Below are 17,736 nucleotides of genomic sequence, written 5' to 3' on the forward strand. Positions count from 1 at the left end.
GAAAGGATGAGGGAGGAATGTAGTAATAAGGACTGACATACATGCATGAAAGTGAGTGGGTGTTTGGACTTGAGAGGAAGTTGATGGATAATTCTGGTCCTTGGTATGCCAGGGAAGTCACTATGGGCTGTGTCAGGCATTTGGGGGCTGAAAGAAGAAAGCCTCGACCCTTAGCGCCACGGCCGAGGTTTCTGGGGACTGTTCAGTGAGGTCTCGTTGACTTGACAGAGGTGACCGAGTGTAACCCATTGTCCCCTCCTCCTTCTCTTTCAGAGTTGAATGACAGTGTCAATGAAAATAGTGACACCGTTGGGCAGATTGTCCACTACATCATGAAAAATGAAGGTATGGATGTTTTGGTGTTCGAGAACAGTCTAGTATTCATGTTTTATTGAAAACACTGCTTCGAAGGGTCAGAATTTGTATGGCCTGTCTTGTGGATCTGGTCATTGGCAACACCCTTTACCTAAGCTCACAAATACGTCCGCTTCCAGATTATCTGATCATGAGAGTTTCGCAGAAGTGTGTTTTCGAAGAGTCAGTAGGTCTAAGTGTTGCAGAAAGCCAGCCTTGGGCTCGCCTTCAGATCCTGGCCTCACCTTGATTTGGGGAAAGTCACTTTACCTCATGGAACCTCCATTGTCCCCTCCATCAAAGGAAGGTAATAAACAACATTTACCTTGTGGCATTGTTGTGACGTCTTGCACATAAAGTGCCTAGTATAATAGGCACTCAGATGTGGTGTATTATTTTTTTTGTACTTAAAAAGAAATGAGGTAAAATACACAAAACATAAAAAAGTTGTCATTAAATGTACAGTTCAGTGGCTTTAAGTATGTTGGGAGTGATGTCCAGCCATCAGCACGGCCTAGTTCCAGAAGGTTGTCCTGAGGCCAGGCTGAAACTCGGTCTCCGTTAGGTGGCCCCTGCCCAGGCCGCTGCCCTTCCCCAGCCATCTGCTGGCCACCTGCTGCTTCTGTCTCTACGGATTTGCCTGTTTGGTGATCAGCTCCGAAGTGTTCAAACTTTTAAAAAGTTTAACCTTTGTGGATGGAACCATTTTTTCCCCTCTGAAGTGTACTCTAAATTCCGATCTTCTGGAATAGAGGATGAATTGAATCTTGATTAGATAAATTAGGGTCCTTGTTCCAAACACTGGCTGTTAGCTCAGTAGGATACCATCACAGAGGTGCACATGGTGAGGCCCTCGGACACTTTTGGAGTGTGTGGAACTCCTTGCCCACATCGCCGGTAGCTGCAGATCGCCCCACTTTGGGGTCCTCCTGAGAATTGAAAAGAAAACATTTTCCTTGGGGCTCTAGTCCGAGCTGACTGCTGCTGTGTGCGCTGATGCAGCCAAGTCATTTGTCCAAAAGGTAAAATGCCTCTGTGCTGCTCAGTAAATATCTGTTCCTCTGCCCCCAGCCCTTCCCTGGGGGTCCCACCCTGATATCCTCACTGTCAGTGAGATCATCTGCCCAGCCCAGGCTGTTGGTCAGCATTTTTGATTGAGAGAAAACGCAATTTTAAATGGTTCAGCATAATTTTCCTTGTTCTTTAGAGTGTGCTTTATGTGCATAATCTCATTTAATCCTCAGGATATTCCTCTAGAGTTGGTATTATACCCATTTTCCAGGTACAGAAATGAAGACTTCTAGTAGTTGAGTTCACACGGTTAGTCAACAGCAGAGCCCTGTGTGAGTCTCTTTCAACTACGCAACATTACCTCTCCTCTCTTGTAATTTGTAGCGTCCAGTTTCTACAGGATGTAAAACCAGATAATCAGCCTTAATAGAATGGTGTTTAAAATAACAACAAAAGTGATTGGAACACTTGGATTTTGCTCTCCATCCTCCAGAGACCTTCCTTCAGGGACCAGTACTTGGTGATGCTATTCTTCAACACTTGAGGGTGCACATTTCTTTTACATAAAAAGTGGTTTTTAATTTGTACAAGAAATACACAAATATGTTCTTGGCATGGAAACTTCAGCCATTACAGAGGTACACAGAGTGAGGCATGGTGTGCCTTGTGCATTGGAAACTACCTCACATGGCTTGGGGGCCTTTGGGGACTTTTGGGCCTGGGGTTTCTAAAAGCTTGGAGCAATTGCTAACTTAGTGAGTGTGGAGTGAGGTGGCTTCCTGACTGTTGAATCAGAAATAAGTAAACCAAAAACTTTGTAGGAGCTGAAGTTCTTATGTACAGCCTCCTAGGATGCACTGTTTGCTGTGTGCCAGGCCTGGTCTAAGGGCTTTCTAGGGGCCAACAACCTTACAATTCAGATACTTGGTTCCCATTTTGCAGCTGAGAAACCGAGAGGCTCATAGGGCTTGGCTAATGCGAATATCACATGCCAGCAGCTGGCAGGTGGCAGGTGGCAGAGCTGAGATTTGAACTCTAGCATCTGACTCCAGGGTCTGTTCCTAACCACTTGCTGTTACTGTCTCTTTCCTGGTGTCAGGAGGGTGGGACAGAAAGCGTCTTCCTTTCAAGGGGATAAAGCACAGATATGATAGTTGATGAAACTCCTTAAGCATTAACTCATTAAATTCTCAAAACTACCTTATGGAGGCAGGTAGGCCCTTTTGCCATCCTATTTTGCAAATGGGAAAACAGAGGCCCAGAGTTTATACAGCCAGTGCATGGCAGGGTGGCGCCCATCGTGGGCCTCTTCTCTTCATGGCAGCAGAGGAGAAGCGTTTGATGCTCTGGAAGAAGTATGTTGTGTAATTTCCTTGCCTCCCACAGTTGTTGGTGGAGAGGTCTGTCCTTTTTAATTTTCTTTGTTTATTATTATTAGTGTTTTTTGAGGTAGGCCCCGTGCCCAGTGTGGAGCCCAATGCAGGGCTTGAACTCCTGATCCTGAGATCAAGACCTGAGCTCAGGGATCCCTGGGTGGTGCAGTGGTTTGGTGCCTGCCTCTGGCCCAGGGCGCGATCCTGGAGACCCGGGATCAAGTCCCACGTCGGGCTCCCGGTGCATGGGGCCTGCTTCTCCCTCTGCCTGTGTCTCTGCCTCTCTCTCTCTCTGTGTGTGACTATAATAAATAAATTCTTGAAAAAAAAAAAAAAAAAAAAGACCTGAGCTCAGATTAAGGGTCAAAAGCTTAACTGACTGTGTGCCACCCGGGCGCTCCAGTCCTTTTCTATTTTATTTAATTAATTAGTTTATTTAAGATTTTATTGATTTATTCATGAGAGACAGAGAGAGGCAGAGATGTAGGCAGAGGGAGAAGCAGGCTCCCTGCAGAACTCGATTCCTGGACCAGGATCGTGACCTGAGCCAAAGACAGACGCTCAACCACTGAGCCACCCAGGCGTCCCTTCTTTTCTGTTGTAATGTTCTTTCCTTTTGGAAAGTGGCCTCTTTGTTTCCTTTGCATTGATGACCAATGACCGGTAGGTCCATTAGAGAAACAGCTAAGCCACTGTTTTCCTTCTCTCTCCTCTCTTCCCTCGTCCCTGCCTTCACTCATCTTCCTGTGACCATGACCTCTGAGGATGGGTGGTGGTTCTCCTTGGCCATGAGGAGACATCTCACCTCCCCAAAACCCTTTTCCAGACATGGCCATCTCTGCCTTCCAGCCAGTGCTCAGACCACAGGGGCAGAATTAGATCCATACATAAAGTCTCTTCCCAGTTTATAACCTAGCTTTTTAGTTTGCTTTGAGGCTTCAATCCTCTATAGAACAAATGCATTTTTAATCTTTTGTCTATGTCATGAACAGTCTCTGAACATAGTATCAATTTAGACCTCCCTGTTGATGTTAATTTAATTTTCCTTTTTTTTTTTTTAAATTGGAAAAAAAAGAGGAATAAAATGGAAGTACAAACCATCCATTACCATTTGCCGTGTTTATTTAGGTCTCCTTTGCCTAATTTGCATATTTAAAAACATTTGCTATCATGATTTATGAGTAGTTTTCTGCTTTGCATTTTTCATTTGGCTAATGGGGTAATATTTCACCTGTACTCATGGTGACATTCTTGTTTATGGTTTAAATATATCATGTCTTGAATGTTGCAAATCAGGTTAGTTTAGATAAATCTCTAGGGGCATAGAGTCATCAGCTGACCTGCATACTGATTATTCTCCGGCTAATCTCCAGGCTTGGATTAACCACAGTGCTACCCTTAACTTAATTTGTCTTTCTGAGTAGACTGAATTGAAGAGCGTACGGGTGGTCCCTGGGGTTTTCTTGAGTTTTGTGGGCATTTGGGAAGTACCGGCAAGTCTATAGCTCAGGCTCTCTGCCAGGCCCTTAACCTGTGTCATCTGGTAACAAGGAAGAGTACTGGGATTATTCTCCAGGTGCTCCTCATTATTCACATCAGGCAGAGGGATCCTTTTGTGAAATTCTTACCTTGAGGCTCAATTTATATTATGGCAAGAAGGATTCCATTATAAGTTGTTATTCTCAAGTATGTCGCGGAGACTTGCTATTATGATTACGCAAACATCCTGTGAAGCATTAAACTATTAACCATTGAGTGTTTGATATTGAAGAAGTAAGAAGGAGAACATTGGAGTCTATAGCATCTACCCTAGAGTCTGATGGACCAGGGTTTGTGTCCAGGTCCGTCATGCTGGCTGTATTACGCTGGCCAGTCAGCTCTAAGCTTTAGGGCCTCAGTCTCTATGTCTACAAAGTGGGCATGATGACATGATGACTCTTTCTACTCTTGGAGTTGTCAGGAGAGTCAAACATGGTAAGGTCTGTAAAGCCTTTGGCCAAGTGGCTGGCACACAGCAGTATTCTAATTTTGGTCGTGGCAATAGTTCTTACCTGGGGGATTTGCTTTGATTGCAAGGGAATCCTTTTTTAAAAATGATTTTATTTTTTAAATTTATTTGAGAAAGAGAGAGTGAGAGAGCAGCAGGAGGGACAGAGCGGGAGGGAGACAAGCAGATTCCATGCTGAGTGGGAAGCCCAACTCAGGGCTTGATCACAGGACCCTGAGACCGTGACCTGAGCCAAAATCAAGAGTCAGGCACTCAACTGACTGAGCCCCCCAGGCGCCCCCACAAGGGAATCTTTGAAGGGGACAGTGGTGGGAGAGAAAACAGGACATTCTTCTTGCCTGCTTTTGACTGCTTTATATCTACGGTCAGGCAGAGATTCAGGACAGAAGAGTGGAAGCATTTTTCGAAATTATTACCCTCTAGAAAATGTCTCCTATTCTTGCCAGGTTTTCCTTACTCCGTAACTGACTCCTCCTGTTCTCTGGAAACCCATGAAGGGAGACAAGTACAGGGGAGCATTCCCTTTATTGCTTATTGTAATTATGAGTAACAATCAAGGAGGAGATGTAGATTCAATAGAACTTAATCAGATGGTTGCTCTTTCATTGTAATTTTACAACCAAATTAAAGCATGGTGGAAAGTTTTCTCAACCCAGGAAACCACATGACCCCACATACCGAACCTTCCTCAGACAGGGAGGGTGTGAATGATGTTGACACAGAAACTCGAGTCTACTCTTAAAGAATTCACTCATGGCAAACAAGGGACCATTTTAAAATTTTTCTAAGAGGTAGGGCGAGGTACATGAATACAGAAGAAACAACACAAGTCTATAAAAAAAAAAACAGTTTTAGGAACGATTTTGATATATTTTAATAATCTTCCTTGATCGTTTTCTGATCCCATGTTTCTGAGGGAGTGATTAATTTTCTAGGGCAATGATTTAAACTTTTGTTTTTTAAAAAGCTCATTCTTATAAGTGAGAGCTATTACTGCTTTCTTTACTTTCATGCCTTCTGTTGTTGTCTCCCGTCTTTAATGTTTATGGTCTCCAAGTATAGTAAATGATGGTAGAGAGAGAATAAGTGTCAACTGGCAAATTATTGGATGTAGTCCCAAACCTTTTGTCTAAACAAAAATTAATTTTCTGAGTCCTTATTAATTAAAAGGGAAAATGACTGGCATCACTAGATTATATTTAAATTTGCCTTATAGAGGGTAGCTTGCCTTTGTGGAGTGGGAAAAGACAACTGCCAATCATTTCAGCACTTTTTCAGTAATGACAGGAGTAGTCTTATGTAGGTCAGAACATGTGTTAGGGAATGTGTTTGGACCTTGTCATAGAGAGTCATGAAGGCCAAAGAGAATATTTCTTTTAGAAAAGATGGTATGCTGTGTTAATAGTTCTTAAAAAAAAAAAAAAACAACTAAGCATTTGCAAGGGTTAAAAAGGGGGAGAATGGATCATGGGGGCAAAAACCCCTTATTATTTTATACATAAAGCATAACTATATGTACAGGACATAAACAGATATCTGTCTGCAGTATTATAATTTCACAAGGGGGTGATTAGGAAAAAGATGTTGCAAAAGGCTCCTGGGTGGAGCAATAATTATTTAAATTAAAAAACTTAAATTTTGGGGCACCTCGGTGGCTCAGTCAGTTAAGCAGCTGCCTTTGGCTCAGGTCATATCTCAGGATCCTGGAATCGAACCCAACCCCGTGGATGCTCCCTGCTCAGTGGAGAGTCTGCTTCTCCTTCTCCCTCTGCCCTTTCCCCCCTCTCTCTCCTCTTTACCTCCGTCCCATTTGTGCTCGATCTCTCTCAAGTAAATAAATAAAATATTTTAAAAAATCCTTTAATTTTTAAAAGATTGAGAAGCACCATACAAACCTGTAACTGTTAATACTTAAGAGCAGTAGTGTTGGAGCTAGAGTTAATTTTCCTCTCTAGGGATGTCATTTGATATGTTAAATGTTAAATGTTGCTGTTGGCTCCCATGGCAAATAGTGATTTTTTATTCTTCTGTCTCTGGAGAATTTGTGGTTCCTCATGAGAACAGCACTTAAAAAAATCAATCAAAAGGTTAGGAGTCAGTAATAACATTTGGCCTTGCCAATTGAATATCCGAGAGAAACTTGAACATTCACTTAGTCTTTCATCCTTGAGAGTTTGACCACCCTGTAAGAGACAGAAAGAACATGTGTGTCTGTGGGGGTGGAGTGTGGAGTGGGGACTCAAAAAGCTTAGATTCAGTTTGTTTTGGTTGACAGCCTACTCCTGACCTTAAAAAAATTAACACTAGAAGTCTGGTTTGATTCAGTCCATATTAGGTAACCTGTATGTGTGACCAACTCTTGAAAATTTAAGGTATCTGGTCAGAGTTAAGATCTTCTATGGTCCTGAAGCCGAGTTAAGCCAAATGGCGCACCTGGAAAATTAACCCTCTCACATCCCTGATTATATGTGGGATAGACTTGATAATAATGTGGGTGTCCAGAGGTTAAGGCTAATCATTGGGGCACATGCAAGTTGTTAGAATACAGGTCTCTCTCTCTCTCTCTCTCTTTTTAAGATTATATTTATTGTTTCATGAAAGACACAGAGGCAGAGACATAGGTAGAGGGAGAAGCAGGCTCCCTGTGGGGGGAATCATAGGCGGGACTCGATCCCGGAACCCTGGGATCACAACCTGAGCCAAAGGCAGATGCTCAACCACTGAGCCACCCACGTGCCCCAGAATACAGGTCTCTCGACACATACATCTCACTACATATTTGGCAAATTGAGTTGAATGCAGCGGAAAGCAGCATGTAAATTTCCCTTTAGTTTGGGAGGGGGAAAGAAATGTATTTTTCTGTGTTATATTGGAATGATATGTAGGAAGCACAGCTCTTTGGTGTGATCTGCTTTCCTTTGTGTGGATCCTCTGTCACTCATACTAAGTTCTTGCGTGGTGAAAGTTATCTGCAGATGGTGCCATTTCGAGGGGTTACCTTGGGAGAAACCCTCCCTTCTCCGGGACCCCAGGACTCCATGACCTGAAGGAACTCAGATGTTTTTCCAACAGCTTTTCTTCTCCTATTTTCCTTCCAAAAGCTTTTCTGATGTGATCATTCTGTGATTTCTTGTGTGATTCACTTCGTTTTAATTCTTTGCTTTCTTTTTTTTTTTTTTCCTTAGCAAACGTTGATGTCTTAAAGGCAATGGTAGCAGATAACAGCCTGGGGGACCCTGAAAGGTGAGCACTTCTCCCCTCCATTTAGTGGCACTCCCCCCCCCCCCCCCCCCCCAGTTATCTGCTGGAGCAGATTTCTTAGCTTTGGCTTGGTTGACATTTGGGCCAGATAATTCTTTGCTGTGGGCAACTGTCCTGCCCATCGTGGGGTTTTTATTAGCACTCCTGAGCTCTTCTCAGTAGATGCTGGTGTCCTCTTGTGACAACCCAGAACGTCCCCACACATCATCAGTGCCCCCTGGGGCGAATTCAGCCCCAACTGAGGATTGCGGTGTTGGAGATATGACAAAGAAATAACAGCCATGCAGTTGGGCACCTCGGTTGAGTCCCATCTCCACCACATAGTGACCATTTCTCTGTGGGCAAGTTAACTCCACTCTAGGAGCTCCAGTTCCATCATTTGTAAATGGAGATAACTATTGCACCCACTTCCTTGGGTTATTGTAAGACATGGGGCCTGGCACATTGAAAGCCCTCTGCGAATAATGACGACGAAGCGAAAATCAGGCTGGTTGGGTTGTTGAGATTATATTCCCTTTTAATGAATTATAGAGAACTGTATTCCTATATAGTTTTTGTTTGTTTCTTCAGCAAGAAGCATTTATTGAATGTCTGCTCAGTGCTGGGGCTGGGCATTCACAGATCCTTGGCACAGAGGGCTCAGTCTAGTGGGGAATGGAGCCTGGGGCATGAGGCCTTATGATGGGGAGCATGGCCATGCTGCAGGAGAAGCAAACACTGGATGCTCTGGGGTCTCTGTGGGGCTATGGGAAGTCCGTGAAGGCTCACAGAAATGCCATCTGAGCCAGGCATATGACCAGCAGAGACAGAAGTAGGGACTGCTTGTAGGCGGAGAAAGCCCAGGGCAAAAACACTGGAGCATATAAGTATGGGACACGCCCAGGAGAGTTCTGGTCTGGGGCAGCCAGAGAATACACTGTGGATAGTAGCAAAAAAGGCCAGGAAGGCAGACTGGACCAAGGGACAGAGCAAAGGGAGTTTGGACCTTTTCCTCTTTACTCTATGGGTGGTGCACCCAGCACATCTTAGATACCTACAGTGTGTTTGTCCAACTGCCATGTTAGATTTGCCCTTTACTGAGGTCACTCAAAGTGCAGGAAGGTCAGTTTAGGAAGCTCTGGCAGGATAGTTCTTAGGGACACACGAGCTGGGATTTCTCCCATGTTCCAGCCCTGACCACAGACCACCTACCTGGTGTTCGGACCATGTTGTCTCCTGGCACGTTTGCCTCAGTTATCTTGGGGCAATGGATAATGCCTCTCGTTGGGTTTTGTGTATTTGATAAACGTTTGTTGAATGAATGTTATTAAAATTTTGAATTCAACTTTCTTCAATGTGGTGTTAATTTCACATTTTTTTTTTTTTTTTGGTCTCAGCTACTGCTGAGTGTTTTTAATATAACCATCTAAAGAGCATCCCTGAAGAACTCCAGAAAACTTGACTATCTAGGATGTTTGAAACTATCTCCCTAGTCTGCACACTTCTTTTTTGGAAAGTACAAGTGGGCCGGCTTCCAGGAGCAGAAAAGCTGGTTTATATGCTGTCGTAAGACTGCCATGTGCCTCTGGGGCTGCTGGCCCAGGCCCCAGTCTCAGGCTCTGTGGTGACCTGCCACCCCCTCCCACCCCTCCCACCCCCGCCAAACCTACACCTACCTGTACCACGTCAGAGGGCTGATTCCTGGTCAGGCTGGCCCTGTCCTGTTTTAAGCCTTCCTTTTCTAGTGGACCAGAGTCCTGATGTGCCTTTTGAAGGGAGCCAACATCTGACCTGTTTACTTCTGCTTTTTATAGTTTAGATGGATGGACTGGCTGGATTTTTTCTCAGTATCCCTTGTTTCTAAAGCACAAGTATCCCTTGTTTCTATAGCATGGCAGTTAAGAGCATGGTTTCTAGAATTAGGCTTTCCAGATTTGGATCTCAGATCCATCACTTATTAGCTGTGTGACCTGGGGCAAGTTACTTAACTTCTCATTTTTAAAATGAGGAAACTCATAATACCACTCTCATGGGGTTTTGTACAGATGAACTGTATCAAATGCTTAGAATACTAAGTGTTAGCTATTTTCATTACTATTATCAACACTGTCAACATCTCTTAAGCATTACTTTTGATATCTTGACCAAAAAGCTTTCTTCCTTTGATGCAATAATCAGTCTGGATCAAATATTCTACTTTAAGTCATTTGATGATTTGAGTGGAGCATACGTGTTTTTCTCCTTCAAGACCCATATGTTCGGGGGATCTCTTTGTTTAGAGACTGAGGCAGACACTCAGCTGTGATTTAATCCTGCTACTTGCATTGTGGGGGAGAGATCGCCTTAGCTAGGACTTTATTGAAGTAACCAATTTTGCCTTTTCCGTTTTCCCACCATAGCCCTGTGACCCCCAGCACTCCTGGGAGCCCGCCTGTGAGCCCGGGGCCCTTGTCGCCAGGAGGCACCCCGGGAAAGCACATCTGTGGCCACCATCTACACACAGTGGGAGGTGCTGTCGAGAGGGACGTGTGTCATCGGTGTAGGCACAAGCGGTGGCACTTCATAAGACCCACCAACAAGTCCAAACAGGGCCATGCAAGGCGTCAAGGAGAGGTCACTGTCCTCTCTGTTGGCAGGTAAGATCCCTGTTGATGCTTTGGGTTTGTGTGACGTACTTGCTGTGGTGTGTGGATTTGTGTGTAGCTGTTAAATATAGAGTATGATGTCCTAAGCCTGGCTTGGGTTATATTCCAACAGCAGAATAATCCTAAGAGGTGGGTATTGCTAGATCAGATGTCAGGTGTATTAATTAAGGTAAAAAATTAATTACTTGCTCTATTACGGTTTTCTGGAGAAGCAGAGCTAATATATATATATATATATATATATATATATATATATATATAATATACATATACATATATATAATTTATTTATTTATATATGAGGAGATTTATTATAGGAATTAGCTGGCATGATTATGGAGGCCAAGAGGTCCCACATCTGCCCTCTGAAAGCTAGAGACCCAGGAAGCTGGTGGTATAATTCAGCCCTATTCTGAAAGCCTGAGAACCAGGGGGTGAATGTTGGCGGGCAGGAAAAGACAAACCCTTGTGCTTCCTTTCTGGACTTTTTTCCATTGGAAAAGGAATGGACCTGGTCCATTCAGTCCCTTAAGGGATTTGGTGACACCGATCCTCATTGGTGAGGGCTATCTTCTTCACTCAATCTATATATGGACTCAAGAGCTGATTAATCTCTTCTGGAAACACCCTCACAGGCACACCCAGAAAGAATGTGGGACCAGCTCTCTGGGCATCTGTTAGTCAGGCCAAGTTGATACACAGGATTCACCAGCACTCTTATTCTAATAGGTAAAGCCCAAATCTCAGCCAGATGCAGAACAGAAGTTTATATCTCACTTGTGCAGACCTAAAGATTGGCGGGTGGCTCTTAGGGTAACCGTCCAGAGGCCCAGGTGCTTTCCACCTTGTGGCTCTGCCGGGTGTGCTAGTAGAAGGAGAAAGTGCAAGGAGCATTGTTCCTAAGAGGTTTGATGAGACAGGCCTGGAAGTGGTGCATTTCCGTTTTGCTTACATGCTGCTATCTAGACCTCAGTTCCCCGGCCATCCCTCATGGTCTGCTCGTGGGGAGCAGGGAAGAGGCGGAGCTTGCCCACGGCTCTGCAGTGTCTGCCACATAAGTTCCATGTGGATTCCTGGGACTGCTCTCTTTTAGATCACTTTACCTGGGTCCTGGCTTTTCCAGTCCTCCAGTACCATTTCCTGGTGGCCCATCTGGGATGTGTGGCTCTTGCAGTTCAAGTGATGAATCCATTGAACTGCATGGAGAGCATTTGTGCAGGGGAGTGCTTTGGCGTGTCCACAGTATCCATACTGAGTCTCAGGCAGGAGTCCCCTTGTGAGGGTACATCCAGAAAGACAGCAGAAAGTAATGGTCAAGAGTATGTGTGCTGGAGCCGAGCTGGGGAAGCAAAAGTTGACAGGACTGCAGATGTGATCCTTCTTTCTCTAGGGATCCTTCTTTCTCCCTGGGGAGAGTAGCCTGAACCCATTGTATCTCCCTCATTCAAGTGCTGGCGTGACTGCTTCCAAACTCACTACTCTCCATTCCTAAGTTTTCCCCTCTATAACATGAGGATGATAGTAACACTCACCTCACTGGGTTGCTGGCAGGATTAAATAAGTTGACTCATGGAAAGGTCTTAGGCCAGTTTTTGGCCCTTACTATGCACGCAACTGTTCGCGACTGTTACTGTTGTTATTTTGATGGTCGAGTTTTATATTGTGTTGCACAAGCAACTAGAAGACTGCAGGGCTGCTTCCCACTTCCAGCAAAAGAGTACAACTCATGACCACACTGTTTTATTAAGAAGCAGAGTCATGGGAATTTGTGAATGTGGAATGTAATGAGAACCTGGGGCTTGTTTAAACAAAGCGTATTTTGTTTGCTTTAAAAAAAAATCTGCTGAAATTTTCAGCAAATGCAATTTCAACCAAATGCAACTCTCTTTGTTGGACGTAGAATACTGTGAGTGTTTAATTATGACCGGCTTCTCGTGTTGCTTAAAGGGAGACTTCCATTTTGACCAAGTGGATCTGTGGTTACAACTTTCCCCTAATCCTTCTTTTACTTGCTCAGGGGCTCCCTCCTCCTTGTGGTTGGTGATCTCATTTGGATGAAGAAGAAGAATCTATTTTATCTTAGTGTTAAGGGAATTTTAGAGGAGAACCAGAGGGAAGCTATTATGAAAGACTTCAGAGTTTTGATGGATAATAAAAGAAAAACAGTCAAACTGAGTAAATTTCCTTAATGTCTCTTTTCACTCTTCATGAAAATTTCTTCCTTAATTCCCTTAACATTTTCCTTAACCCTTAAGGAAAATTAACCCAAATTTGCTTTAAAAAAAAATAGTCGAAAACTGAACACACACAGAAACCCTCCCGCCAACAGATTCTGAGAAAATGTATAGTTGGGGCTCCTCTGGCCATGTGTGTGCAGAGATAAGACTCTCTGAGGGGTGCACTCAAGGCAGTTCTTGAGTGAACATTTGGTTACATCAGTCTAACTGGCAAGCTAGTGCTTTTAGCCTGCTTTCTGTGGTTAAAATAGCTGGTGGTCAACCCATGTCCCTCTTAGAAACCACATCCCTGAGACTGTTTAGAATGTGGGTAACCATGCTTTTTAATGCATTGTTGTGCTCTCTAAAGTACCTGGCAGAGTGTGTGATGTGCTAAAATCCACTGCAAAGTTGGTCAGGGGACAGGAGTGTTTGCTGGGTAGGAATGCCTCTCCTTATTGATTAGGACATTCTTCTTTGATTCCCCAACTTTTTTGGCTGAGTTCATATGGGATCCTTTAGACTTTTGATTCACTCTTGATTCGTATTTCCTGGAAGAGCCAAACTCACCAGATCTGCTCTTTAACCCCTCAGGTTTAGAGTGACAAAAGTGGAACACAAGTCAAATCAGAAGGAACGGAGAAGTTTGATGTCAGTTAGTGGGACCGACAGTGTCAACGGGGATGTGCCTGCGACACCTGTGAAGAGAGAACGAAGTGACACAGAGTAGCAGGTGAGTTGTAGTTTGGTGACATGGGGGGTGGGGGAGTATGGTGGGGAGAAGGTGCTGAGAGCCTCCTGGGGTGTGGGGGCGTGTAGGAATGACTGGCCAGGGGAGTGAGAGCTGCTGGGGCTGTAGGGGACTGCATGTGATTATTCTTCTGTCCAAGAGGCCACAAACTTGTGTACCTCCAGGTGCCTGGCCTGCATGATAATGAGGGAGAGGGTTATTTAAGACACCATGCGGAATGGTAGGGATCGTGGCAAACCTACCCATAGGACTTGCGTTACCATGAGGCAAAAGGCTCTTAAGTGTTGCTAGATCTTATGCAAAAAACAGTGGAAATCTAGACTTTGGAAATGTGAAATCACCACAGGTTCGTAAATGCTGGCAGCTTATTAAATGTCCTTCAAAAAACCATGCAGGCCAAGGGAAATATAATCTTGCAGTCATTTCTAGGTAAACTGTGATTTGCAAAAGGCTGGAGCAAGCAAACCAATGCGTCTTCCTTTAATTGAGTTGGAAACCAGTTTTCTTTGATGTGTCACCGTTTTAAAATCGCCCCAGGAGGAATGTTACTCTTCCAACCAAATATTTTTAAGTGATTTAAAAACCCAAAATGAATGCTTTTTTGGCTGGGCAGTTTTCATTTTGGGAGACAGCGCTTGCCAAAGGAAAAAGGCTCATGATAATTTGATACTGGCTTAGCTTTCATCTTACTCTTTTCTTTCTGTTCTGGCTTGAGTAGCATTCACCCCTTTCATGTTTCTTATTATGGATAAGAGGGTGAGTGTGAGGACTTGGGAGTGATTATGCTATGAAAGCTCCAGTGGCCCCGTCAGAGCCTGAATGTGAAGGCAGAAGAGGTCACCCTTGCAGAAGGAAGGAAGGGTAGGATGTGAGGAGGTGGACTGCTGGGTTCAAGAAGGTAGGAAAGAGGCAAGATTGAAGTTGAGCCCTGGGGTCAAGGGGAGGATGGCTGGTACGGCACAGTTGAGTAGAGAAGTGGCTTTCAAGGAAGCTTCTCTGATAATCTGCCCAGGCTCGGGGGGGTGGGGTGGTTGAAGGTGATCTGGAAATAATCTGGAAGAGTTGTGCTCCTGAATTCTGGATCCTGAGAGCTTCCAGTGTTAGTTCTTGGATCTCACATTTGGGAAGATCTGGCCCCTTCCCCTGAGTTTAGGGGCTTTCTTTAAAGAAGAGAACCAGCAGAAAAGTCTGTCTTCAACTTTTCAGCCAGTTACTGGTGCCTTGGGAAGGGAGCCAAGAGAGACTTAGAAAGAGGATGATGAAGGGAATAATAAAAGCCACTGATGCCAATTCAGTATTCAAGTCTTCTGGGCATCGTAGGGATATAAGTCTTGCATGTGACCATTGTAAACATCTCTTGATTGGATGGATATTATCCCAGTTTTACAGAAGAGACAATAAATGAATGGAAAGGGTAAGTTACATGTTAAGGGCCATTTAGCTGGAAAGAGAAGCTGATTTGAACCTGGGTCTCTGACTACAAGACCAACTGTTCTCTTCTACCATCCTAGGATGTTCATTCATGAAGACCCACGAATGGAGGGCATTTCCATCAGTGATCTGGAACCTTGGGGTCTAATATGGTAGCCACCAGTCACCTGTGGCTACTTGAATCTAAATTAATTAAAATTAAAAATTTAGTTCTGCATTTGCACTAGTACCATTTCATGTGCTCAGTAGCCAGAGTTGGCTAGGGTCTTGCCATATCAGACAGCGCAGATCCAGAACATTTCCATCATGGCAGAAAAATTTTCACTGAGCAGAGTAAATGTTAGGTATTCTAGTTCGAATCCTGATGACTTTGGTAAATAAAGAGAGGCAATCTGATTGAATTCATAAGGACTCTAATCCTGAGAAGAGAAGCATCCGGCTCTCCAAGTGGAAGGTGAAGAAGGTCTAGCCCACTGAGCTGCAGAGAAAGCTATTGGTTGTGAAGAGAGTCTGCCTCTGAGTCATCAGCCTGGCCGCGTGTCGGGAGTTGGAGCTGACCACATGTAAGAAGATACTGCTCTCCTTCAGGCAGGAAGCACGGGGTGATCTGTCAAGCCCGCCTCACAGGTTCTGGCGTCTACTGCCCAGAGAGAGAGGACTTGAGATTTGAGAAGGTTAAAAGAAGTAGGATTGCTCTGCTGGTTTTCTTGGTCCAAATTCTTCTGTATCTGGCTCTAAGAATTTGATTGACCCATCTGAAGTCCTGACCACATCTGATTTACAATTTGATATTATTTGCAAAGTGCACAGTCATCCACCAAGATTTTGTAAAAGAACGTTGTACTTGATCAGAAGACGTGGGCTCACATCCTAGCTTCACCACTTGGAGATTGTGCTTGACCGAGTTAAGCCGTCTTAAACCTGTTTCCTTGAATATGACATAAGGATATTAAATCCATTGATTTAAGGCAAGTGCCAGCACAGTGTGTGGCACGTAGTTGGCTCTCAGTAGAGGGTAACCGTATTGTGCTGTGCCCTCCAAAATCAACAATGAGTTCATGAATGACCTTAGGAAGGGGATGTGTTTTCTGAGCCCTCAATTGTAATGAATTTTGAAAGTAAAAATAAAAATTTTTATTATGGAAACTTTCAAACAAACTCAAAAGTGGAGAGAATTATGTCATGAATGCTCATGGGCCATAGGATAATTTAATTATAATACCTGCTGTGTATTGAGTGTTTACTGTGTACCCGGCATGCTTTGAAAGACACATTCCGTGTACCGGCTGATTTAATCCTCATAACAGCAATAGGTGGGTGCTCGTTAAGTGCCCCATTTTGCAAATGGAGGTGTTAAACACAGAGAGTTTGAGCGATATGGGTGCACAGGGTGACCTGCCAGAGGAAGGGTGGAGTTCAGAGCCTCCTCCAGGCAGCCTGACTGCTGGAATCACAGGCTCAACCACTGATCTGGGTCTGGGGAAAGCAGATCCCATGGTCAGAGCCTGCTGGGGTTGAGACCTGCTGAGGGGCCATGTCTGATGACCCCAACAGAGAATGGACTCTGAAAAAGAAGAGAAAGGAATATTCATTGTCATCTAAAAAACTTATTCCTGGAGTTCTTTCTACATGTCTTACCATTTCTCATCCCCTCAAAGGAGTATGTTTGGGCTATTTAACATGCCTTGATTTTCCAACTAGAGAAATCCTGACATTTTTCTGTCTGGGCCCTAAATCTCTGGTTCTGGACTAAATTGGAAGATTTGCCCTAGAATGTAGCTAATAAAGTAAGACAGGAGTGTTATGCATCTTTCATACAGTCTAAGATAGTTTTTAGAGTTATATTTCTTTCTGGAAAATGATTTTGTTTAAAATTGGATTTTTAGTGTAGAATTGATTTAAATATTCACATGCAAAATCATATCTAATCATTGGCTTGGTTTCTTTTTTTTTCAATTAGAAATTGATACTAGAAACTAGCCTTAGGATGCCTCTCTCTCTCTCTCTCTCTCTCTCTCTCCTCTTTTTAAAAAACAACAAAGTCTGTTGTTTGGCGTTTCTTCTGCCCTTTATCCCCCCCCCCCCCCCCCGTTTCGTTAGCCTGTGCTCTTTTTTTGTAGTTAGATCTAACTTGCTCTCTGCCTGATTTATTTTGGCAAATGCAGTTAAAATGGTCCCTTTTTTTTTTTCACAGAAAATGTGTTTTGATTTCTTCTTAGAAGAATAAGCTTTTGTTCTTTGAAGTTAAATAAATCAAATCGCTTTCAGGCTCCAAATGCCACTGCCTTGTCTTCATGATCACTGGTCTTTCATTTTTTAAAAATGAAGCTGTCGTAAGCATTTGATATCATACGTTTCTCAAGTATGCGCTCCTTTTTGCATCTTCTGGTAGGCTCTCCTTGAGACATCAATTTGGGAAGTGTACACAACAATATTTTTTCATCAAAACAAAAATTCATAATATTAGACATGGCTTTTTATTTTATGCTGTTGTATTACTGAAGCAATTCTGTTAATTACTTTAGTAATTTATTATGGTGATGAAAAGGAGGGTTTTAAACTGTTTAGGCTTAATTTTACCTGTGCCACTAAGGATCAGTGGTTTTGGGCAAATTGCTTCACCCTTCCACACCCCCGGAGGGTCTTTATCTTTACAACAGGGTTGTTTTTGGTCCTGAGTGACATAACATAGATATATTGTTCTTAA

General features: G+C 43.7%; 1 protein-coding gene across 1 annotated transcript in view; it reads left to right on the forward strand.

Moving 5' to 3' along the window:
* RELL1 (RELT like 1) overlaps nucleotides 1–17,736 on the forward strand; it is a 63,385-nt gene that overhangs the window by 32,578 nt on the left and 13,071 nt on the right. The window contains exons 3-6 of the mRNA XM_041752757.1: nucleotides 274–345; nucleotides 7,932–7,989; nucleotides 10,386–10,622; nucleotides 13,442–13,580. Coding sequence (XP_041608691.1) covers nucleotides 274–345; nucleotides 7,932–7,989; nucleotides 10,386–10,622; nucleotides 13,442–13,577 — 503 coding nt within the window. The 3' untranslated portion in view covers nucleotides 13,578–13,580. The remainder of the gene's footprint in view (nucleotides 1–273; nucleotides 346–7,931; nucleotides 7,990–10,385; nucleotides 10,623–13,441; nucleotides 13,581–17,736) is intronic.

The sequence above is a fragment of the Vulpes lagopus genome, chromosome 4, assembly GCF_018345385.1.
Source record: "Vulpes lagopus strain Blue_001 chromosome 4, ASM1834538v1, whole genome shotgun sequence".
NCBI classification, from domain to species: Eukaryota; Metazoa; Chordata; class Mammalia; order Carnivora; family Canidae; genus Vulpes; species Vulpes lagopus.